We start from the raw sequence: 27,239 nt of genomic DNA, 5'->3' as shown, positions 1-27,239 counted from the left end.
TCATGTGCTAACCTTTTCATTTCTACGTAGCTATTGCATCCTACATCTGCTCTAATCTGTTTGTCATATTCATACCTTGGTCTACCCCTACCGTTCTTGCCACCTACACTTCCTTCAAAAACTAACTGAACAAGTCCTGGGTGTCTTAAGATGTGTCCTATCATTCTATCTCTTCTTCTCGTCAAATTTAGCCAAATCGATCTCCTCTCACCAATTCGATTCAGTATCTCTTCATTCGTGATTCGATCTATCCATCTCACCTTCAGCATTCTTCTGTAACACCACATTTCAAAAGCTTCTATTCTCTTTCTTTCTGAGCTAGTTATCGTCCATGTTTCACTTCCATACAATGCCACGCTCCACACAAAAGTCTTCAAAAACATCTTTCTAATTCCGATATCAATGTTTGAAGTGAGCAAATTTCTTTTCTTAAGAAAGCTCTTCCTTGCTTGTGCTAGTCTGCATTTTATGTCCTCCTTACTTCTGCCATCGTTGGTTATTTTACTACCCAAATAACAATATTCATCTACTTCCTTTAAGACTTCGTTTCCTAATCTAATATTCCCTACATCACCTGCCTTCGTTCGACTGCACTCCATTACTTTTGTTTTGGAGTTATTTATTTTCATCTTGTACTCCTTACCTAAGACTTCATCCATACCATTCAGCAACTTCTCGAGATCTTCTGCAGTCTCAGATAAAATAACAATATCATCGGCAAATCTCAAGGTTTTGATTTCCTCTCCTTGGACTGTGATTCCCTTTCCAAATTTCTCTTTGATTTCCTTTACTGCCTGTTCTATGTAAACATTGAAAAGGAGAGGGGACAAACTGCAGCCTTGCCTCACTCCTTTCTGGATTGCTGCTTCTTTTTCAAAGCCCTCAATTCTTATCACTGCAGACTGATTTTTATACAGGTTGTAGATAATTCTTCGTTCTCGGTATCTGATCCCTATCATCTTCAGAATCATAAATAGCCTGGTCCAATCAACATTATCGAATGCCTTTTCTAGATCTACGAATGCCATGTACGTGGGCTTGTCCTTCTTGATTCGATCCTCTAAGATCAGACGTAAAGTCAGGATTGCTTCACGTGTTCCTACATTTCTTCTGAAGCCAAATTGATCTTCCCCCAACTCAGCTTCAACTTGTTTTTCCATTCTTCTGTAAATAATACGTGTTAAAATTTTGCAGGCATGAGATACTAAACTAATAGTGCGGTAGTTTTCACACCTGTCAGCACCGGCTTTCTTGGGAATAGATATAACAACATTCTGCTGAAAATCGGATGGGACTTCTCCTGTCTCATACATCTTGCACACTAAATGAAATAACCTTACCCTGCTGGTTTCTCCTAAGGCAGTCAGTAATTCAGCGGGAATATCATCAATTCCAGGTGCCTTGTTCCTATTTAGGTCACTCACAGCTCTGTCAAACTCTGACCTCAAAATTGGGTCTCCCATTTCATCAGCATCAACAGCCTCTTCATGTTCCAAAATGAAATTATCTACATCGTTACCTTGATACAACTGTTGGATATGCTCCTGCCATCTTTCTGCTTTGTCTTCTTTCCCTAGAAGTGGCTTTCCATCTGAGCTCTTAATATGCATGCACCTAGATTTCCTTTCTCCAAAGGTTTCCTTGATTTTCCTGTATGCAGCATCTACCTTTCCCAGGACCATACAGCCTTCGACATCCTTGCACTTCTCCTTCAGCCATTCTTCCTTAGCTACCTTGCACTTTCTATCCACTTCATTCTTTAATCGCCTGTATTCTTTTCTGCCCTCTTCATTTCTAGCATTCTTGTATTTTCGTCGTTCATCAATCAGGTCTAGTATCTCCTGAGTTATCCACTGATTCTTAGTTGATCTTTTCTTCCTTCCTAACATTTCTTCAGCAGCCCTACTGACTTCATTTTTCATGACTCTCCACTCTTCCTCTACTGTGTTTCCTTCGGCCTTTTCATTTAGTCCTTGTGCAACATGTTCCTTGAAACAATCCATCACATTTTCTTTCAACTTGTCTAGATCCCATCTTTTTGCATTCTTTCCTTTCTTCAATTTCTTCAATTTCAGATGGCATTTCATGACCAACAAGTTGTGGTCAGAGTCCACGTCTGCTCCTGGGAAAGTTTTGCAATCCAACACCTGGTTTCTGAATCTCTGCCTAATCATAATGAAGTCTATTTGATACCTTCCAGTGTCTCCAGGTCTCGTCCACGTATACAGCCGTCGTTTGTGGTGTTTGAACCAAGTATTGGCGAGGACTAAATTATGGTCAGTGCAGAATTCAACCAGCCGACTTCCTCTTTCGTTCCTTTGTCCCAATCCAAATTCTCCTACTGTGCTACCTTCTCTTCCTTGGCCTACCACTGCGTTCCAGTCTCCCATCACAATTAGATTCTCGTCACCTTTGACATATTGTATTAAATCTTCTATCTCCTCATATATTCTTTCAATTTCTTCATCATCCGCTGAACTAGTAGGCATATAGACCTGCACTATTGTGGTGGGCATTGGTTTGGTGTCTATCTTGGCGACAATAATTCTTTCACTATGCTGGTCGTAGTAGCTTATCCGCTGCCCTATTTTCTTATTCATTATTAAACCAACTCCTGCATTACCCCTGTTTGATTTCGTGTTGATAATTCGGTAGTCGCCTGACCAAAAATCCTGTTCTTCCTGCCAACGTACTTCACTTATACCAACTACATCTAACTTTAGCCTATCCATCTCCCTTTTCAGATTCTCTAACCTACCACAACGATTCAAACTTCTAACATTCCACGCTCCGACTCGCAGAATGTCAGTATCCATCTTCCTGATGATCGCCCCCTCTCGTGTAGTCCCCACCCGGAGATCCGAATGGGGGACTAGTTTACCTCCGGAATATTTTACCCGGGAGGAAGCCATCATCAGTACATCTTTCATACAGAGAGAGCTGCATGTCCTCGGGAGGTGGTTACGGCTGTAGTTTCCCGTTGCTTTCAGCCGTGTAGCAGTATCAACCCAGCTAAGCCATGTTGAGTATTATTCCAAGGCCGTATCAGTCAATCATCTAGACTGCCGCCCTTGCAACTACCGAAAGGCTGCTACCTCCCTTTCGATGAACCATTCGTTAGTTTGGTCTCTCAACAGATACCCATCCGATATGGTTGCACCTGTGGCTCGGCTATCTGCATCATTGGGACACGCAAGCCTCCCCACCGCGGCAAGGTCACATGGTTCGCAGAGGAGGACAGTAATGTTAAGAGAACAATTGTTTTCATTTCAGAAGGCACAATATGCATCAGGATATTCAGGGTGTTCATAACCTAGCGCTATGCATACTCCACCTGGTAGACAATGAGGTCAACCTCACCAAGGTTATTTGGAAGTTTATTCTTAGCTGCTCTCACAGGATATGTTGAAAGTGGTCACTATCTTTTTTTCTAGGCACAAGTTACAGTGGCACAGAAGGTTCTGGAAAACACATTGCAGTTCATCTTCGGTTATACTCCGTGTAACATTTGTGATATTTTCATAAAGAGTCTGAAGAGGAAGAATATGTGGGTTGTTCCTATACACTTGCTGTTTAAGGTTACCGCAAATTCGTAGATTGTTCAGTCAGGGAAATGAGGTGGTGAAACTCTATGGGCTATGGGCTATTACCTGTTCCTCAAATATCTCACAAATGGTCTGCAGTGAATATGGCGGCGATGTGTGAACAGTTGCATTGTCCTGTTGAAAGTAAGCATACTGTTTTCCTTCTTCTGTGAGTATGTGAGTGAATGGTCAAAAAGTGTTATTCACACAGAGCTCCACATTCACTGTGCCTTGAACAAATACAGGACTGATTATCTGTTTTGCACTAATCGCATACTTTCCCCAGACTTTTGCATCATACAATGGAACTTCATGAACTGCGTTACAATTTTCAGCGTTCCAATACCGCCATTCACAAAACTACTCAGATGAAACAGAGCTTCATCGCTCATAAATACAAGTGTGGGATCCGTAATTCCATTGTGTATGGGTCGTAAAATTGACCTGCTAGACTTAGAGCATGAATCTGGGTCAGTAGTATATATTTTTACTTTTGTATTGAAAAAAAATGTCAATATTTTACAATATGTTTGCTACATTTTATTTTTTTTAAACTCTCTTAGAGAGAGGCATGAATTTACATCATTTTGTATATATAGTAAGCAGAAATACACACACAAAATTTCATTTGTGAATGTCAATTAGTTTTTGAGTTATCATTAATATGGATGTCAGAAACACAACTCAGAGAAAATGAGTGATAAACATTTGTGCATAAATCTTACATACCATTAACCTTGCTACTGAAGTTAAAATACCCCTACAGCATAATTGTGCCATTGTGCCTTCTACTTCTAATTTCTGTGCAGTTTCTTCCAATCTGAGCCTCTTCTTGCTTTTTCTTGCCCCTTTTGTCACTTGAAGTTTCCTTTCTCTGCCATCGCTACTCTTGTTTCATCTTCATCACATAGAGCAAGTTCACAAAATGTTCCAGGTTCTACCCCTAATGCTTTCAGTACAAGCAGAATACTCTTTCTACCATCATTGAATGTGATAGTTACATCATTTATAGAAATGTTCACTATTTTCTTCATACAAAAGCCAGTTTTCAGGCAAATTTTCCATATTTTTGAGTTCAAGGACTCTTTTGCATTTTGAATGTTTGATCTCACACATCTTGACAGCAGTTCAGTTGCAACTAACCTTTTAAATACAGGCTTGATTGCCTCCATTACTGCAGGTGGTAAGGTACTCTTATGTGTATTATATGAAATGAAATGGAGAGAGCACGTGGGGGTGTGGCAGTGTGGCACTCCACACTGTCAAGACGAACATTGGGTGTAGGGCTTTGCCTTTTAAATCATAACTCATTTAAACACTATGGCGCATAATGACATATTTTTTTCACCAAAATGTTCCTAAAGGATAGGAGCATAAAATAAAAAATATTTTGAAAAAATATATTGTTTGAGGGTCATAAGCTGTAGCCTACCAGACCCCTTAAACATTTCTCATATTACTTCATTAAGAGATTGACACAAGTGTAATACACTAATATAACTTGGAAATAATATCCTTTAACCCATGGGTAAATAATGCAAATATTTATTATTATTATTATTATTATTATTATTATTATTATTATTATTATTATTATTATTATTATTATTATTATTATTATTATTATTATTATTATTACTTCTGAAGTATGGCTATGAAGTGTTTACATCCATTTACGTAATTATTATTTACGTAGTTATATCTAGACTTTATTCGGGATAAATCAAGATCATATTACTTGTGAGGTTATGTCATGAAACATCTGCTGTATGTATATTAATATCAGTTTATTTAATGTAAGAACATGTAATTAATAACATATTATTACCTCTATATATGATTGTGCAACACTAATATCAAGAATAACGTATCTTTGGCACTAGATAGTTACAGAAACTTATTTACATTATAATTAGGCTATTGGAGAGTCTTGAATTTACGAGAAGATGTGTTGTGTCATATTCTTCTAGAAGCCTGGCAGGGCAATGTAAATAAAGAGGCAGTATTGATAGTAGAGTGGAGTTGTTGTGATGAGAGTTGTGTTGAAGTCTTGTTAGCCAAGTGTTTGAACTCAAGTAGGTGAATAGGTTTTGTTGGGTTGGTAGTTGACATGCATCTGTTTCAGTCTCTCATTCTTCGTGTTAGTGTTTTGTTTATCAAGATGGCAGTTCCTTAGTGCGTGCATGTGGAAGATGTAAATACAATTAGTAAATAGTGTACACAAATGACAGCATTTTGTGTGCGTCTTTGTGAATACATCAAGACACGTCTCAACAAGTAATATCTGCTGCTCTCTAGTGTATCGCATCACTGCTATCACACGTCTCACATGCTCATATAACCCCACTCAACAGCAACTAATCACATTCATATTGTCAAAGCCAAGTATAAGACAGAGACAGATCAATGAACGTAACAAAATTGCTCTAGCCTACACCAGAAGACATAGTGCACTGTAAACACTAGGTCCCGCCAGCAAGGGCACATAGCACTAGTATACAATAGAAATTGGGAATATCGGGCATTATGGGAATGACTAATGAAAATAAGATCAAATAGTATACAGTGTGATTCAGCAGCCCTTTCCAATATCGTTTGCTGCAGCCCAACTAACGTGCTCATGGTTGTAGGGGTGCTATTCCCCTGCAGGCATACTGTATGGTAATAATGTTCAGTGAGCATATTTTGCACACGATTCTGAACTGTAGCGAACTGTTATATCATCCATTCGCAAAATATGTTGGCTTGAAATCATGTAGCAATGTCCTTTTACCATGTATCAGTAACTATGTTAATGTGTCGTGCCTCGTGACCGGGTGTAATGAAGAGGGGAATCAATGCATAAAACTAGGTAACAGTGCAGTAATTAATGTCTCAAACACCGAACCACATGGTGTATGCTCTCGTCGTACTACCAGCATGTTTCCAGCAGTGTAGCGTAGCGGATGTGGTTTGGCGTTCGCCTAGTAATCGACGGAATGTGCTAGCGACATTTGGAATCCTACATCGTTCAAATATTTTTGCATCGGTGTGTTTGAATACATAAACACAGGCCCACATTTACCACATTCAAACAGTAGAATGACGCTGTTGTTTATCTTGTGACCTGCGCATACTCCGCTAGTTAGGGCCTGAATGTATTGTAATCTCTGCTGTCATTCGGCATGTTTTCCACAGAGGAAACCATTGACGTGCTCCTCATTTATGGGGAAGCAAGACAAAACGCGTGCGAGGCACTACGTCTATACCAGGAATGGTATCCCGACAGGTGACACCCAGCTGCTGCGACATTCCGCCGAGCTGAAAGCTGCCTAATGATAATGCGTAATTTCCAACCAGCCCCCAGTCCGTGATAGGCCCGTTACATTGGGTGAAACAGAAGAGGCCATTCTGGAGGCAGCTTGTAATAATCCACACATCAGTACAAGGGCGACTGCACAACAGGTGATCACCAGTCAGCCGTCCGTTAGGCGAATACTGCATGAAAATAAATTTCACCCATACCATCTTGACCTACACCAAGAGCTCCATGGGCAGTATTTCGAAGCTCGAATGGAGTTCTGTCGGAGGCTATTAGACAGGCTGGACAATGATGCAGCATTCGTTTCGCATATCTTGTTCTCGGACAAATCGCACTTCCACAATAATGGGAACATTGACACACCATGCATTATTGGAGTCCGGACAATCCTCATGGGGTGCGATAGGCGGCCCATCAAGTACGATGGGGAGTGAATGTTTCGTGTGGAATCTTGGGGGATCGCCTGATTAGAACTTATTTCATTGAGGGCCATTGAATGGGCCCATGCTACCTGCACTTTCTGCGTCAGGAACTCCCACTGCTGATGGAGGATGTGCCCTTGCAGATCGTTTTATGATGTGGTTGCAACAGGATGGAGCTCCACCACATTCAACTTGCCCAATTTGTAACCATCTGAACTAGGAACTGCCAGGGAAATGGATAGGACGAAGGGACCCTGTTTCTTGGTCCCCCAGATTGCCAAATTCAACGCTGTAAGACTTCTTCTTGTGGGGAGTTGTTTACACTCAAGGCCCGGAAAACCCCGACCAGCAATTACACCTGGGGTGCTATTCCGTACATGCCGACAATGTTTGGATCGACAAGTCACCGAGTATTATAGGTTGCAGATAGCTCTGTCGAATCGGTGCAAGCGAGAGCTGTGTGCCGTCACTCAACTTGGTCAGTAAAAATAGTTTCCTCAGCACACCCCGATCGAAGGCTAGAATTTTTGACCAACAAGAAGTGATGATCTCTTAGAGGAGAGTTTTGCAGGAGAGTGAGTAGAGTTGCTACTGAAACGCATTCAACTCAGGGGTATTTTAAAAACAATTCATCGCCAACTTGAACGTGATAGTACAGTACACATTGTTTGTTAATGGTTTGTTTTTTTTGCTGTTAAAATAAATACTTCTTCAAGAAACTATTCGAAGTACGTGTTAATACAATTTTATGGACAGCATAATATAGGAATTACCTGAATGTTAGGATTAACAAGAGCAGGCCTACATTACAAGTAATAATAATAATAATAGTAAATAATAGTAATAATAATAATAATAATAATAATAATAATAATAATAATAATAATAATAATAATAATTCAAGCTCAATACTTGTATTAGTTACCCATAGGTGAGAGAATTTTCTTTTCAAGTTATACCTGTTTATCACACTTGCATCGTCTATCTTCCACTATTTTATCACATTCATCGTTCCACCATAGGTGTGTTTTCGTTGAAATTATTGGGGCTACTTGTACAGCTATTTGTTTCAATTGGGGAATTATTTCCTCTAGATCATCTGTTATTTTTATATTCCTTGTTATTTATCAGTTTATCAGTCATAGCTTCTCTTATTTTTTGGAGTGGGATTTTTTCTATATCAATGGGGTGAATTAATTTTTTTAATATTATCAAGTAACTGTTCCTCTCAGGACTTTCACATTGTAGATTTCCCTGTGGTAATGCTCATCCATACAAACATGACCCATTTGCCATTCTCCTTTTCTTCCAATCTGGATGTTTCCAAGTTTTGAGCTCATTTGGTCTTCTCTTGAAGTATGTTGACTTTGTGATCATGCCATGGTTCCTGCAGAATTCCACCATTCTTATGCCATTGCTGTTTGTTTGTCTTTGTCCTGGCCACTTCTCTTCTTCTTCTTCTTCTTCTTCTTCTTCTTCTTCTTCTTCTTCTTCTTCTTCTTCTTCTTCTTCTTCTTCTTCTTCTTCTTCTTCTTCTTCTTCTTTTATGACCACATAGGATCACTTTAGTCAGTCCGTCGTTCAGGTCTCTTTGAAGGGATTGTTCGGGCTTTGCGGTCCTCCCAGTACTTCTTCAGACGCTCCGATCTTCGTGCCCTTTCCTCAGTTGAAAATGTGCGTGTTGTTGGTTTGTTTTGTGTAAGGGTAAAGCGGAGGTTTGTATTCTTGAGTTTTGTATTCAATTTTATCTTATTTTTGGAGTCTTCTGTTGTAAGGCCTATTTCCTTCAGATCCTCTCTTACTTCTCTGATCCATTTACATCCTGTTGTGGTATTTTTTGAGACGAGATTGTGTTGTACTAGTTGTTTCAGAAGTCTCGAGTCCTGCATCCTCATGATATGTCCAAAGAATCCCAGTCTCCTCTTACGCATAGTATCTGTAATGGGTTCTAGCTCTTTGTACACGACTTTGTTAGGTATTAACCGCCACTGTCCATCTTTCTGATATTTTTTGTTGATACAGGTTCTTCCAATCCTCCTTTCAATTTTCTGAAGTCTGTCAGTCTTTGATTGTTTATTCAGGTAAAAGAGTGTTTCTGCTGCATATGTAGCTTCCGGTTTTATAACTGTGTTGTAGTGTTTTATTTTTGTATTTATTGATAGACATTTCTTTTTGTAGATATCCCATGTTAATTTTTGATATCTATTTTCCCTTCCTAACTGGGCATTAAAATCTCCAGTTAAAATTTTGGTGTGATTTTTATTTATTTTTGTCGTCTGATCTAGAAGCTCCCAAAATTCATCCATCTTCTCTGTGTTCTTTTTTATTATTTTTATCAACAGTTGGGGCATGGGTAATTATTATTGTGTATATTCTATTTGCAGTTTTTATAGTTAATCCACCTCTTCTCTGTGTTCTGTCTTATTATTTTTATGTATAGTTGAGGCATGGACATTTATTATTGTGTGTATTCTATTTGCAGCTTTTGTAGTTAGTGTTGAGAGCCTGGGAGGTTGTACTTTGAATTCTATTATGGACTCAATTATTTTGAAATTGACCACGAATCCCATTCCGAATTGTGGATATTGCATCACTGCTTACTCCCTTTCCTGGTATTCCCTAATAAGTTCTATATCCTTGTGATTCTATCGGTTCCTGATCAGTGTGTAATGTACTCCTGCCATAACCTCTGTATCTACATTTCCATGACTTTCTGGAATAATCTTCGCATCTACATCTCTACATACTCCAGCAATATCTTCGTATCTATGCTTCTACTGCATCATCTGTTTTCTACTTTAATTATTCTAACCTGCTTTTGTCATCTACGTTTCTATATATTAATGGTTTAATTATATTTTGTGCTCACCCGTCTCTTCCCTCCCGTGACTCACTGCATACTGACTGCCACTCTGTGTCTACATTCTACTGCCTACGTCATCTGCTACGTCACCTAAAACTTCTCGAAGTTACTAGTCAGTTCCTTGCGTATATATAATGCACAGCCTTGCTCGTCTCAGAAGCCTGGCATCGACTTGTACACAATGTGTGTGAGTGGAGGGGCCACTGATCTTGTGCGGCTTGCCGTACGAAGAGCACGTCTTTTCCATCCAACTGGAAACATTGTATCGTCGGACACTGGGTGACCTAATACTTCACTTGTTGTTTTGTAAAAACTAAGCCCTTCAGGCAAGCTGGCTGTTTATTCATTCTACTTATTGAAGGCCTTATTTTGTGCATTTCGATTTTCTCTGCACTTAAATTTTCACACCATGAAATGAAGATGAAAAGCTTCAATTTGGACTAAGGGTGACCATCACTGACATGATATGTTCAACCTTTTAATAAGGACAGTAAGGGGTGGACGAACTCTCTCAAAACTTGGGCAGTCAGATTCCTACTTTTCTTTCCTCTCTTATCCTTGTAATTTTTTATCTTCCTCCTTTCCCTCCCGTCCCACTTTTGTTTGGATTATTAGAGTTTTTTAAAACACTCTCGAGGTAAAATTGTGGCCAATAGTGGTGATTGTCATGCTGAAATGTTGCTTTATGAAAAGTTTATCCTTGTTATCCTAAAAAGGAATGTTATACGTCTATGATATGTGTAAATAGTTCTAATAATTGTAAGAACATTTTGGGTAGCAGTTCTTTCTTTTTTCAATTGTTCAAACTTTGTGGTCCTTAATGAAAGTAGGTAAATGCATTAGTGGTCTTCACCTACCTACCATGGAAACCTCTCCTTCTATTCTCCTCACCCCCCCTAAGTGTTGCTTCCTATCACTCTGCTCGTTGCTATCTTGTTCACGTAAAATCTTGGTCTGATCAACCTTGTTAGAAGTATTGGTGATGGAAATATACTATGCCACAATACCTTATGTTGCAACACTTGTGCTACAAGTGTTTCTCATTTGTTGAACTCCAGTTATTAGAATTCCTTTGCAATCCATTTTGTCTGTGTTGATGGTACTACTCATTACAAAATCTTTCTTATCATTATACTCTATTATATTAGAAAGTTTCTTTTGCAAGATTCATGTCTTACCGTTTCTTGTTTGTCTACTGTTATGTTGGGTATAACTTGTTCTTACTCAGCAATTACTTCAACTGTTTCTTTCTTGTTATTATCTGTGGTGAAGCTAGGGGAGAATCTAAAAGTCTCAGATTCCCCAGATGAAATATGAATAATAAATTATTGATATAAGGCACGAAAATTATGTCTAATAAACTTAATAGACTTCACGGCTCTCCGCTCTGCCGCGCTACTCACAGAGCACCGAGCCTAGCCTTTGACTCTTACTTTCCTGCTAGCAGGTGGAGTTTGTGCTGGTTGCTATGACAACGTATGATGTCATGCAGTGGTAAGTGCTCGCTTTGAAACCTAGCTAGAAGTCTAGTCTCCAAGTCTCAAGTTACGAGTTAATGTTTATGTTGTGATCTGTTGATCTGTGAAGTTTACAACTTATTATTAGTGGTCTGTGTTTTGTGAAAAGAGTTGCCAGTATCTTTTAAATCCATGTATAATGAATGTAATGATCTTATTACATACTTGCTTCGAACTCCATTTTCTTCTTTGTCTTTCGAAGCAAAATGTGCCCTGAAAGACAAGTGGCCACAGCCATTATTGAAAATTGTACAAAAGGATGGAAACCAAATAAGAACTTTCCAGTCCCAATGGTATAAGGATTATACATGGCTTACAGCAAGTGTGACAGATTTTAAGTTTTATTGTTACATTTGCGTATTATTTGGAGGTGATAGTGAATGGAATGAGGGTGGCATCAGTACCCTAAATAATTTTCATAGAAGAGCACATAAACACCAGATTTCAAAAAGATATATTCAGAACAGTGAGCGTTTTCTTCTTCTCGGCAGGAGTAGAATAGAACATGCCTTATCAGAAGTGGCTCGTCTTGCTATTTTTTTAAATTTCTTTTTGCTATTTGTTTTACGTCGCACCGACACAGATATGTCTTATGGCGACGATGGGACTGGAAAGGCCTAGGAATGGGAAGGAAGCATCCGTGCCCTTAGTTAAGGTACAGCCCCAGCATCTGCCTGGTGTGAAAATGGGAAACCAACAGTGGGGTTCGAACCCACTATCTCCCGAATACTGGATACTGGCCGCACTTAAGCAACTGCAGCTATCGAGCTTGGTGGCTCGTCTTGCGGCTCTAAAGCATAATGAGTTAGTAAATCATAATAGATGGGTTCTTGGCAGGTTAGTTCAAGTGGTGTGTTTTCTCGAAAAACAAGAACTTCCATTCCATGGGCATGACGAGAGTAGTGACTCTGTAAATAAAGGTAACTACCTCAAGACCCTGGAATTGCTAACACAAGAAGAACAATTCATGAGAGAGCATCTGGGAGCAACTTCAGGATTTAAAGGAACTTTGAGTGACATTCAGAATGAACTTATTGACTGTATAACCCAAGTGATGAATGAAGAGATTCAGAAAGAAATTTCCATTTGTGAATTTGTATCAGTTCAGGTGGATGAAACATTAGATATATCTTGTCAGAATCAGATGAACATTATATTTCAGTATTGTGTTGGCTATAACGTTCACGAGAGGTTTCTGGGGTTCTACGACGTCTCAAAAGATAAAAGTGCCACTGGACTGTCAGCCGTAATATTGCATGTCTTAAGAAAATGGGGCATAGAAAAGAAATTAATATGTCAGACTTATGATGGGGCTTCCGTAATGGCGGGTTGTACAGGGGTTGTTCAAACTATCGTGAAGCAAATTTGCCCACATGCAATGTTTATACATTGCTATACACATAAGCTTAATTTGGTACTCTTGTATGGAGCGAAAGCTATAAAGAATCTTTACTTATGATTTGCCTGCCTTCCATACATATTTCAGCAAGTCATCAAAGAGAACTCAAGTCCTAAGAGATAAAGGCTTTAAACTTCCCCCAGCATGTACGACACATTGGAACTTCCACTCCAGAGCAACACTAACAATAACATCCCATTTCGAGGACTTGAAAGAAGCTCTTACACACATTGTTAATAAAGATGAAGAATGGGATGGCGAATCTGTTAATGGTGCAATGGGACTGGTTAAGAGATTAGATGACCCTAATTTCCTCTTCCTGTTGTGCGTCTTCAACAAGATATTTTGCTACATGGATCATTTATTCAAGGTGCTGCAAGCAAAATGCAAATCTAATGTAAATATCTGCAACCATGAGATAAAGCAAACCATAAATAACTTATAAAATCTGAGAAATGAAGAAACAGTGAATGAATGCATAGACACCAGCAAAGCTCTCAATACCGCAATGACAACAGAAACATTTGTAGTGCCAACCCTCATAGCATTAGCATATGAAATAATTAATACCACTGTGGTACAGATAGAAATATGATTCTGTGACTTTAAAAACTTCCATTTTGCTGAATTATTGGATGAGAATCAATTTAAGGCCTACAACACAAGTTTTCCCCTCAATGAAAATGAAACAACTCCTGAAGATGTAACCTTTTTTTGAAAGTGAACAACTGACAAATGAACTTGTGAATGTGTACTCTGATGAAGCTAAACATCTACCTACACAAATACTGCTAAAATATATGTTGGATAATGGTCTGGACAAGGTTTACGAACAAACAACATGTTTGGTTCTTTTAGTTCTCACATTTCCAGTGACAACATGTTCGAGTGAAAGAAGTACGAGTGCGCTAAAATGCATAAAGACCTTCCTGAGGAATTCAATGACAAAGAGTAAACTATGGAATTTAAGTACACTTGTGACAGAGAAATCTCTATTGCACGAACTGTCAAATAACCAGAGCTTCAGGGACCACGTCATTCATACATTTGCACAGAGAACGGAGCGCAGTATACACTTGCTTTATAAAAGAATTTAAGGTAAGCTTGAACAATATTCTTAGACTCCCCAAGTAATATAGCTAGCTTCACCACTAGTCATTACTTACTCTTGACCAATTATGTTTAGGTCCTTTCTCTAGTATAACCACTTCTTTCTGATTAAATGCTACATTAGTTATATTTTCAAGAGGAGGATAAAAGTGTGTTCAATATTATTATGTTTTCTAAAATGCCTATTAATATTATGATTGTCATTAAGAAGAGACAAACTTTCTATCTAAAGCTTACTGTTGGCTTTTTTAAGATCAAAGTACATTGAATGATCTATGTTGCTTCATGCCAGATTCCATTCTAAAATATAATTTTTCTTTGGTATTTGAAGGTGTATACATATAAGTTATATATTTCTTTTCTTTAATGAAGAAATTTCATTTCATTTCTAAGCCACATCTCATAAACCTTAACCTGAGCCATTTTTTCTCATAATACTGCAATCTACCTCTTTTCCTAAGCGATTTTAAATGCTTTGGAGTCGCATTATGTAATAAACATTAGGAAAACCAAGTCTTTTGACATTTTAGAAACTTTAATCTTCAAGTGTTTTAGTCTGGCTGGCATAATCAGAATCTATAAACTTGACCACATGTATTTTCTGAGCCATCAGTGGAGAGATGGCATGAAATTACATTAGTAGACAAATAAGCTTGAGCGGAGCTTTTAAAAGTAGGAGAGGTTTTAATATGAAGATAAAGTTGGAACTGAAGAGGACAAATTGGTGCTGATATTCATTTTTAGGGAAGGGAATAAGGTATTGGAATACTTTATCAAGGGAAATGTTCATAAATTTCCAAGCTCTTTGGAAACACTTAAGAAAAGGGATAATGGATCTGCCATGTGGGCGACAGCCCCAAATGCAGATCACAATGAAATCAGTAATGTAAAGCAGATCTTTGAAAGTCAAGTCATTCCTAATGCTCGGAAAGAAGTGGCAGTGATGAATCTAAAACACTGTCAATAAAAGGTGTTGTTTTTGTGGTTGTTCAAGCACCACTGAAGTAATTTATTAATCTTAATAATTGAAAAGTTTAGTAATAATATTTATTAGAAATTAGTCATCTGTCATACAGTGAGGGTGACTATAAAGGTCCAGAATACATAACTCACAATAAATATATAATTATATAGGCTACTAAGTTTTTAATAACTTTTGCTGGAAAAGTCATCGTTAGCCAGAGATTACTATCTCAGATATAAAGGAAACAGTATAATTTGCAGAAAATCTCTTACGATCTGTAATAAGACTTTTTCTACATCAAGAAACAGAATTTTTAAACTTTTTAGTGCAGTGGATGTGTTCTGCAGCAAGGTACCTCTGGATCCAAAGAGAAGGCCTCTGACAACCCACATGATAATTTATACTACAAAGTAAAATACCATAATAGAATAAATGGTAATCACATGTCTTACCATCTCCTATGAAGGAATTTATTTCCTGAAGATCCTCTAGTGTGATTCATTAAAATGAAATCCATAGAGGAACCTTGAAAATTGCTAATCTATATCAAAGTTGTCTTAAACATTACTAATAATAATCCAAATATGACACATTATAGTATGCCTTATAAACTAGTAAAGTTTCTGTATTTTCAATAAACACCATAAGAAGATTCATATACTGTTGTTAAGCTTTAAACAAAATCAGACCACTGAAACTAGAGTTAACAACAAAATATGAATTCAGACTATCAGTATAACAAAAATGAAAATGGGATATGAAATATAATTCAAACGACAACACATACCCAGGCATCCATTCTTTCCATTCCTAATTCTTCATCATTCTCCCTGTAAAGAAAAATGACTATTAATTACAAGTGATATTGGTAATATTTATGGCATTTTATAATAAAGTATATGGCAATGACAGCAGGTATACAGAATGACATGATAATGATAATGATAATGAGTGCTTAACCAGATAAGTGTATAAGTCAGCGCTGATATGACACAGTAAAGCTTTATGCAATTGCTTCGCATGTGTTCTATGATTGCGTAACTGTTTGTCATTAAATCTACATTGAGCAAGTATGTAAACTTTCTGACACAAAAGCTAAACCATCTCTTGTATGGAAGAATCGGTGTCAAACATTGTGTACCTCATATCATGCTATGGCTTTTCACAATACGGTATTTCCTGGCATAATTCTCTTCATTGCATAATTTATGCACCTCATTCTTTTTAGTTCAAAGTAGGGAAAATATTTTTTTCACATATCTGACACACTCATTTTCTCGAGCATTTATTGTGCAGTTTCTTGAGTGTTGCAAAATGTAGGTGGCAAGTAGCAGCCTTTCTATTTTGAAATCTGTTTTTTCAAATTGCAGTGCTTAACAGAGTTGTCATTATGATGATGATGATGATAATGAGTGCTTAACCAGATAAGTGTATAAGTCAGCGCTGATCGGACACAGTAAAGCTTTATGCAATTGCTTCGCATGTGTTCTATGATTGTGTAACTGTTTGTCATTAAATCTACATTGAGCAAGTATGTAAGTAAATTAAACTTGTCTCCTCATCCCGAGCTGGTGCAGCTCTTTTCAGGCACACCCCTAATAGAGGTGAGCACATGTGCCATTTTAACCACATACCAGTCCTCCTGCCATTCTTAAATTTCTGGCAGTACTGCAAATCGAACCAATACTTCATTATATAAACTCTAGGTATGGTAATCACAATTACACCAAGAATTTTGGGAATAGGGCAGCAGGCAGTAAGTTTTCATTGTCCGTACAATGTGCGGTACTGTTGTTCTTCCTGAGTTAGCGATGCCTAATAGCATATAAAGGAAAGGATTTTCTTAGTTATACCATTATATACAATAGTGATTGGTACTTTACCTAATTCATATTTAATTTGCTTCAGGTGCTATTATTAGCTTGCAATGAGAAGAATATATTTCTGGTACCCATAAGTTGCTCCAAACTCATGTGTTCAAGGTGACAGATGTAAGGTTATGTTCTAGAATGTTCAGAAGTAAACTGACATTATAATTTTATGCTATATGATGATCAATTAGTGTTTTTCCTAATTGTTGAATATACAGCATGAAAGGAAAGTTATGCACCAAATTAATAAAAGTAAGAGATTTTGAGGTGAGGATCACAATGTCGCAAGTTTCAAATCTGTAGCTTGCACCATTATGCTATAATATCATAAGAAAATTAGTGATGTAAAGGATGGGCTCAAAATGCAAGACAATGCAGTGTTCAAACACCTAGTAATAAGTGCCAGAACAAATGCTTATTGGTTACTTCTCCTGTATCTCAACAAATTTAATGGTAAAATTATAACAAGTTATGATGGAAATGGTAGCAAAGAACATGTGGCAATGCAGCTACAATGAAGCGAAAAGTACACAAGGTCAGCAGCCTCGTTGGAAGAGGAGAGTGGTGATTATTGTTTTAAGAGGAAGGACAACAATGCAACCATCCTCTATATAACATTAATTGGATGATGATGATGATAATAATAATAATAATAATAATAATAATAATAATAATAATAATAATAATAATAATAATAATAATAATAATAATATGCCATCTAGCTTCTGCTCATCAATTTTGACATTCTGTTTTACTCTAGGCCTACTAGATGGCAGCAGCAGAGTAAACCGAACCTCTCTTGGGGATCTATGGCTGAGATTTAATTTTGTCGGGTAAACAAAATTTGTCACCAGAATCAAATGGACTTTTGTCACCCCTTCAAAAATCAGACTACCTCTGCCAGTTTTGAACCCGCTATCTTGGTATCTGGAGGCTGACACTCTACCACTGATCCACAGAGGCAGCTATTAATCAGACAGAAGGGATACAACACTTTGAAAAATAAACCTATCGATCAAAGGAAGACAAGGGCCATGAAGGGCATGAAAATGAAAGACTCCCTAGGATTCATAACCTAATACCGTCAAGATCGAAAAGAACAAGAGTTGACCAAGGGAGGTTAAATAGGATAGATGAAAGTGAGGAGCCTCGCACAAGTAAGTGGAAGCAATGTCAGAACTCAACTGAGGGCTCCGTGGATGCCACCCCATGCTACTGAGTTTAGAGCCCCATAGGCCCCTTTTAGTCACCTCTTATGACAGGCAGAGGATACCATGGGTGTTAGTCTACTGCCCCCACCCACAGGGGGGTGGGAGAGGAGAAGCAACCTGTGATGTAATGTTTACAGCCCAGATGACCAGAGTGAAGCTAATGAACACATACTACTTAGCTGTGGCACAGTTCAAATTGAGGTAATATTTGGATATGATTTTAATTTATGGTGAAGTAAGACAGAATGCTTGTGCAGCTGTGGAGATGTATATTGTATGGTTTCTATAATAAAGGGCTCCATACCTGCCTGCGATCGTTCGATCAATCAATCAATCAATCAATCAATCAATCAATCAATCAATCAATCAATCAATCAATCAATCAATCAATCAATAACCAGCCATATGCAATTTAGGACTGCCACCCAGGCGGCAGATTCCCTATTAGTAGCTTATCTAGTCTTTCCATTAAAATTTTTTTTTTAAAGATGGAAATTTATCAAATATCTCTCTTGCCACTGATGCTTTCACGGCCCGTACTTATAGACATGATACTGTGAACTGCGAAACGTAAAGAATGACAAAGCATATGCCCAAAAGCCTATACAGTACAAACATCTATCTTGTGTCCAGCTCCATGGCTAAATGGTTAGCGTGCTGGCCTCTGGTCACAGGGGTCCCGGGTTCGATTCCCGGCACGGTCGGGAATTTTAACCATCATTGTTTAATTTTGCTGCCACGAGGGCTGGGTGTATGTGTCGTCATCATTATCATTTCATCCTCATCACGACGCGCAGGTCACCTACGGGCGTCAAATCAAAAGACCTGCATCTGGCAAGCCGAACTTGTCCTCGGACACTCCCGGCACTAAAAGCCATACGCCATTTCATTTCATTTCATCTCTCTTGTTAAATTATTCTATTCGCTCTTTCTATAAACTAATATTTACCCCAATTTTTCCTTTTGTATTCCAACTCTATCTTCACTTTATGTTCTTTCCTACATTAATATCAATCATTCATTAAATTTCCACAAATCTGCATTTAGGGCTGTCACTGAGGTGGCAGATTGCCTTGTTTCTTCTTTATATGCTCTCTCCACATCAGAGATAGGTGATCATCACTGCAATCCTTTTTTTTCAAGGCTGCTGCTTGAAACAGAGATGCAGAGTCAAGTTTAAACCATTACCACAAATTCTTGAGCCAGGAGATATTCCTCCTCCCTGGTCTATGCCATCCTTCAATCTTGCCTTCTTTGATTAGCTGCCGGATGTGGTGCATGGTTTTTCATGCACAACGCCAAAATATTGGAGTTTATGTCGCATGATATTGTAGAGCACCTCCTTCTCCTTGCCCATTCAATCCAGAATCTTGTGTTTCTGACCCTGTTGGTCCACAGTCTATGAAGCAAACAACAATATAGCCACATTTTAAATCCATCTAACTTCTTCTCCAAGGTTTTGGTTTAATGTCCCATCCCTCATTTTCATACATTTAGTATGGGGAGTATGTCACACCTGAGGGCACGTAGACTTGTTCCCAGAGTAAGATTCAAGTGACACAGCAGAACCTTCATTTTGTAATGACACTCTGGCTTGCTCGATGTGAGTTTCGATTTCCTGGCTACAGTCCCATTTATCATTCAGGCAGCACCCAAGATATTTATACAAATGGACCCGTTCGATAGCTTCAATAGCAACTGATAATGTGACATCAATGACTTCCATGCTGAGAACTATTAATTCAGTTTTACAAATGTTCATCTTTAAGCTCTAATCTTTACTAACTGTGTTCATGTGATTCAGGAATGCTTTGAGATCTTCAATGCTTCCGCAAGTCAGGGCTATGTCATCTGCATAACAAAAATTGTTGATGACTTTGCCGTTGATGACAATGCCTTGCTGTAACCCATCCGAGGCTTCTGACATGAATGCCTCTGAATATAAGTTGAATATTGGAGACAGCACACAGCTTTGTTGACTGCCACATCAAATTTATACTTCATTGGACGTGTAATCCACCCAAATGTTTGCTCGTCATTTCCAGTAGAGGTCGGCAATGATTTGTACATCACTACTGTCGAGTCCCACTTGTTGAAGGAGTTCTAGCATTTTAGTCTGCTATATTCGGTTGAATGCCTTCTCATATCAGTGAAGCACATAAACACATCCTTGTTTATGTCCTCGTAGTGCTGCACAAGGACTTGTAGCGAGAACAAGCATCCCCGATGCCAAATTCACCTTGAAATCTATATTGCGTGTCTGCCATAAATTCCTCGTACTTTTGAAAGATTCTTCCATGAATTATTTTCAGAAAGAGCTGGAGGTCATGACCCATCAAGCTGATTGTTTGATGTTCCTTGCAGCACCTTGCATTAGTGTTCTTTGGTAGGGGAATGAAAGTAGACTTGAACCAGTGTTCAGGAATGAGGCCTGTCTGGTAGATCTTATTGAAAAGGGATGTGAGACAATTGATGTTTTGCCACCCAGAACCTTCAATATCTCGGCATGAACACTGTCAGGTCCAGGAGCTTGGCCAGACTTTATCTTGCAAATAACCTTCATCACATCCTCTCTGAGGATACCTGGTCCAATATCTGTCTCACCAATGCTATGATCTGCAACTCAGTCTTAATCAAAGATCTTTTTTATGTACCATTCCCATAGCTTTATCTTGTCACTGGTCATGACAACTAAGTTACATTCATCGTCTGTTAACATCCTGACACTTTGGCTATGCTGTCTTCCTATTAGTTTATTAATCTTCTTGTGCGGGTAAAAATGTGTCGTGTTTATTTTGAAGCTGATTTTAAGGTGGTGTTGACCAACAATTTCTCCTAGGCTTTCCAGACAGAGAGAGAGAGAGAGAGAGAGTATGTGTTTTGAATTACTTGAATGTTGAACAGGTTTTGTGAGTATTATGTAAATAAGTCTTGTAAATACGGTAACTGTATTTAAGCACACTATGTAGCATGTAATTGTATATTTGAATATTGTAAATTTAAGTTGTGATGGAGGCACTTTTGTGTATGTGGGGCTATGCCCTTTCTCCATCCACCATCCATAAATTGCACTTACAATTAATGGATAATAATAATAATAATAATAATAATAATAATAATAATAATAATAATAATAATAATAATAATAATAATAATAATAATAATAATAATAATAATAATAATAATAATAATTGGCATAGGGATGTGGCGACCCCATCGCCCAGTGGGAAACCACTGCAATCAGCTACCCGAGTATTGGCGGGAAAACCATAACGTTCGCGGGGTATGGAGGAAATGCCTACTCCCAGTCCTGAACAACTAGGATGAAATAAGGCAAAAAGCCTTCTTCACAATTCATCTTTCACCACCCATCATTCACCATTCATCACCTTGCCAGATCACATCTGGCATTGTAAGCCCTGACGTCGGTCAGAAATGTATTGATCATTGATCAGACAATCAGCCTATTATGATTAGTCTTCTAATGAAATATCCACCGGTTTGGATACACACGATCATCAGATCCAAACAAAGACACCATTCGGATACGGTGGGGTGTCACATGGAAGACCAAGGCGAGTCGGAGCACCTGCAACCCATTAAACAACATGCAGACCCATCCGATCAAGAGGAAACTTAATAAATCAGGACAGTTCTCATATTTCGCTACAGTGAACATAAATTCATTAATGAAAGTGGGCAAATTAAAACATCTCACAGATGTCTTAGATCAACATAAGATACTGATAACTGCTCTTCAAGAATTGCATAATACGGATCAAGACCCCCTTGAGTCAGGGGGATATCGCCTATACAAGGGTCCCCCAGGTGAAAGAGTACTAAAGAGTGTTCCTCAGTTTGGAGTCGGCTTTTTGGTTCATACTAGTATCTTAGATTCAATTGAAGATTTTTCTTTCACCTCCCCCCGAACGGCATTGATGATAATCAAAGTAGAGAATAAAACGTACACATTGATAAACATCCATGCTCTAACGAATGAAAAAACAGGACCAACAGGGAAGACACAGACAAATTTTGGGAAGAACTAGACCAACTATTATCATCCATTTCCAATAACCATACTAAAATCATGCTTGGCGATTTCAATGCTAAAATAGGCCGTGAGAAAAAGTTTCGTAATGTTGTAGGTAAGTGGCCAGCTCATCATCTAACTAACAGGAATGGTCAGAGATTGATCGATCTTTGTATTGATCATGGGCTACTTTTGGAAACCACACGATTCAAACGAAGACCACATAAACTGATGACTTGGAAGTGCCCTAATGTTAAATTAGGGGAGTTCCAAATTGATCATGTAGCTATGGATAAGAACTATCATTAGGAAATTTACAATGTGAGGGTCCTCCGTGGAGTGGACATAGATTCAGATCATTATTTGTCCAAAATTAAAATAAAATTAACTCCAAAAAAGAAACACATTCTCTCCAAATGTAATAGGAAGAAAACATATGACCCTAGCTATCTCATTAATAATAAATTATATTATGAACAATCTAAAACCTACCTAAGTGATGATTTGGGAACGGTAATTAACAAGCTAAAAACCATTGCTGAGGAAAACGCTCCCGTTAAAAAGAGGAAGAAACATGCTTGGTGGAAAGAGGAGTGCGATGCAGCGATTCAACACCGACACAAGGCATGGTTGATTGATCAACAACGGAAAACAGAACAGTCACGCGAAGAACTTGTTACTGCTAAACGACATACGGCTAAAATCATCCGAAGGGTTAAGAGAAATTATCACACGGAGATGTTACACTCTATTGACGAAGCATTTACTCAACAGAAGACAAGAGATTACTATAAAACATTTTGGCAATACCAAACAAATTATACTCCCCCAACACTCCTAATGAGAGATACTAATGGAAAACAGGCACATACTAATCAAGATAATGCGGAAATTTTAGCTAGATACTTTGAGAACTTACTTAACAGTGAGGAACCTTCAGAATATCTGCAATATGACACACATCCAAAAAATAGGATACCTTTAGAAAAGGTTACACCGCCTGTTTATAATGAAGTACGAGCAGCAATTGATTCCCTTAAAAATTATAAAGCACTGGGAGAGAACCAAATCCTCGCAGAGGTATGGAAGAATGCTGATGACCAAACCGTTCAAAATCTACATAAACATCGTATAGATATTTGGAATACTGCTACAATGCCTGAAGAGTGGAATATGGTAATAATTCAACCATTGCATAAAAAGGGCAATAGATCTGATCCAAATAATTATCGGGGAATATCATTATTGGATATTACATATAAGATTTTATCTAAGATTATCTATAACAGAATACAGGGACATCTTGACTGTGAACTAGGGGAATATCAAGGTGGATTTCATCCAGGAAGAAGCTGTCCTGACCAAATCATCAGTTTAAAATGGATTATGAAACATCATAGATCTAGAAACAAAAATTTAGTTATTACGTTTGTTTATTTTCAAAAGGCGTATGATAGTATACATCGTGAATCGCTGTTGAATGTCCTTCAGGAATTTGGTCTACATTCCAAACTTATTAGCCTGATTGGTATGACTCTTAAGAATACTCAATTTAAAGTTAGATTCAGAAATGAGTTATCTAAATCATTTGCAATTACAACAGGCCTCCGCCAGGGAGATGGACTTTCGCCATTATTGTTCAATTGTGTATTGGAAAAGGTCATGCGAGAGTGGACTAAGGTATGTCCTCCAAAAGACAAAATTGGAAAAAATATCAAACTAAATTGCTTGGCATTCGCGGATGATCTTGCGATACTGGCAAATGGTTTCGAAGAGGCTAAAGTTCAATTGGAAGAACTTGCAAATGTAGCGAAAAAAGTTGGATTGCAAATTTCGTATGATAAAACAAAAATAATGCCTACTTTCAGAACTTTAAATTCAGAGCTATTATTAAATAATAATAAACCGGGCGAGTTGGCCGTGCGCGTAGAGGTGCGCGGCTGTGAGCTTGCATCCGGGAGATAGTAGGTTCGAATCCCACTATCGGCAGCCCTGAAAATGGTTTTCCGTGGTTTCCCATTTTCACACCAGGCAAATGCTGGGGCTGTACCTTAATTAAGGCCACGGCCGCTTCTTTCCAACTCCTAGGCCTTTCCTATCCCATCGTCGCCATAAGACCTATCTGTGTCAGTGCGACGTAAAGCCCCTAGCAAAAAAAAAAAAAAAAAAAAAAAAAAAAATAATAATAATAATAATAATAATAATAATAAACAAATTGAAATTGTAAGTACATTTAAATATTTGGGTGAAAATCTCACTTGGAATTGCAATGAAAAACCATCAATAGAGAGCAGAAAATATAAACTGAAGCAGGCACAACAGATAACTTGGCCTACATACAAAAAGAAATGCTTTCATGCTAAATTTAGGCATTATAACTCTGTTATTAAACCAGAAGCAACTTATGCTTTTGAAACATTATTTAAACTCAATACTAGATCAACAACAGAATGCTTACAATGAGTTGATCGAAGGATACTCAGGACGATCATAAACAAGAAACATCAGGTGGATGGACAGTGGAGATTGTTGCCGACTGAGGTTATCTATCGGGAAAGTGAGTCCATCACAGACACGATGAGAAAAAGAAGAATTGCCTTTTTTTGTCATGTATTTCGACTAAGTGATAACAGAGTTTTAAAACAATTATTTAATTACTTTTGGAATAGTAAATCAAAAAACAATTGGTTTAAAGAAGTTCAAAGTGATTTGGAGTAGTTGAATATTACCATGCAAACCATACAAAACAGAGGCGAGAAAAGTATTTTGAAGAATAAATGCATCAGGCTTCCTCTGACCACTGTACAGAGGAAACAATATGTTATAACGGATGCGGAGAGGGCAGACAGGTCAACCAGACTCAAGACTTTTTGGGAGAAGAAAAGGAAGACAAATTTGTTGTAGTTTGATTTAAGTGCTCCAATGTGGGCGTAAACTCTGTAAATAAAATAATAATAATAATAATAATAATAATAATAATAATAATAATAATAATAATAATAATAATAATAATAATAATAATCGACTGGGTCTCGTACTTTAAATACCTCAGAGAATTCATTGAACTGACAGGCCTTGAGAAGATCTCACAACAAAACAGTCTCCAAAATGTCAAGAAGGCATTAGGGTTAGTTCAAGACATCTACAACAAAAAATGCATGTCAAGACAGACAAAAATTCGGCATTACAACACAGTCATAAAACCAACAGTCCTTTACGCAAGTGAAACATTGTCACTTAACAGTAAACAAGAATTAGAAGAAATAAAAAAGCAAGAGAGGAAGATCATCAGGAAAATACTAGGAGCAAGATATACCCAAGATGGTTACAGGCTACAATCAATCAAAACAACAGAAAAAGTTTCAAACATTGAAACTGACATTAAGAAAAGACAAATGAAATTCTTTGGACACCTCACAAGATTACCAGAAAATCGACTGTCAAAAAGAATATAAGAATTTAACACCTTGGCTGGACGAACTTCGAAAGGACCTCAAAAATGCAAACATATGTGCAACAGACATTTTAGAAAGAGACACCTTCAGACACAAAGTCAACAAGTGGGAAGTTACATCAGAGCAACCAAAGCAAAAACAGTGCAGACCGAAATGGTCGGAAGAACATAAACAAGCCTTCTCAGAGAGAATGAAAGCCTATTGGAAGAACAAGAAGAACCCAAAGAAAGCTTGATTGAGTTGTTTGCTTAACGTCTTCCATTATTGGGAGAATACGCTAATAATAATAATAATAATAATAATAATAATAATAATAATAATAATAATAATAATAATAATAATAATAATAACAACAACCTCTGTAGAACATCACATCCCTGTTGATATTTGCCTTTGCATTCTTTTCTTTTATCCATTAGCTCAAGAATGTCCATCATCCAGGTTTTGTGCTGTTTCCTCTTATCAGTCTTCAAATGAAACATTTGTCCCACTGAAGTAAGCACCCTCTTGACTTGAGTCCATTAAACATTAGCATCAGCATAGTCCTCTACATAATTGAATCCCAAAATCAGATCTTGTTGCAGACTCACAAACAGCATCATGTTTTAGCATGGTCATATCAATCCTGGCTTTTACAGGTACTTTCTGCATCGAGCATAACCTGACATTCAGCTTTCCCACCAGAGGAGTGTGGTTCGATGAGATGTCTGCTCCTGGGAATGTTTTAACAGTCAAAATGCTATTCTTTGTAACGTGCCCTCTCTAATGAAAAAAAAATTGAAGAAATTATTCTGTACCTGCTCACCAGCCTCGTACACCTGCCGTCTTCGCCTTCCAGCTTTATAGTAAGCATGTTCAACGTGCAACAGCTCTTTAAACATGTGACTTGTGATGTCAGTGAACTTTCTTGAAGCTCCTCAATGCTTCATTTTCTTTGAGGGCATTCCTTCTGTCCTCCTATAAAAACTCCAACAGTTTCCCTCAATAATCAGTCCAGCTTCAATAGCGGTCTGGTGTGGAGGGGCTCCGGCTGAAGTGCGTGTTTTCACACGTACTCTCTAAGTTCCTGTCTATTTGGAATTCATCGCTGTGTGAGGATTGGGTGTGTTAAAGAGCTTATGTTTATTTAAGCATCAAAAACAGGGAGCTTCACTCCCTTTTCGCATTAGGACTAGAATTTTACTACTACTGAACATTTTCATTCCACTCCTGAAGGGGGAGGCAGGCCTCTTAGAAGGTTATGCCGTCTCTCATACCGGGAGATTTGTTACGGTGAAGGAGATGAGCGGAGAAGGTGAGGGGGTGGGCGGCCGTGGCCTATACTATGAACTGTCCCGGCATTTCACTTAGTGCAGGAGAATGGAAAACCACGGTAAACCATTTTCAGAACAAACGACGGTTGGGGCCAGCCGCGAGGTCCAGCCCTGTCCCGGCTACCGAATGCAGAGGCGTAGAGCCATGGTAGAGCCATGGCCATTTCTCCTCTGCTCAGTTGGCTGGTCAGAGTAC

At 38.1% G+C, this 27,239-nt stretch overlaps 1 protein-coding gene across 4 annotated transcripts in view; it reads right to left on the bottom strand.

The window, feature by feature from the left end:
- LOC136877478 (calpain-B) overlaps positions 1-27,239 on the bottom strand; it is a 178,273-nt gene that overhangs the window by 124,406 nt on the left and 26,628 nt on the right. For all 4 annotated transcript variants that reach the window (XR_011018595.1, XR_011018596.1, XM_068228661.1 and 1 more), the window contains exon 2: positions 15,948-15,990. Coding sequence is in view for 2 of the 4 variants with exons in the window: in XM_068228661.1 (XP_068084762.1) it covers positions 15,948-15,968 (21 nt within the window). In the remaining 2 variants the exon portion in view is untranslated. The remainder of the gene's footprint in view (positions 1-15,947; positions 15,991-27,239) is intronic.

This window comes from Anabrus simplex, chromosome 7 (assembly GCF_040414725.1).
Source record: "Anabrus simplex isolate iqAnaSimp1 chromosome 7, ASM4041472v1, whole genome shotgun sequence".
In the NCBI taxonomy this organism is placed as follows: domain Eukaryota; kingdom Metazoa; phylum Arthropoda; class Insecta; order Orthoptera; family Tettigoniidae; genus Anabrus; species Anabrus simplex.
The sequence above is the reverse complement of the archived record's forward strand: the minus strand, read 5'-3'. Positions and strand labels throughout refer to the sequence as shown.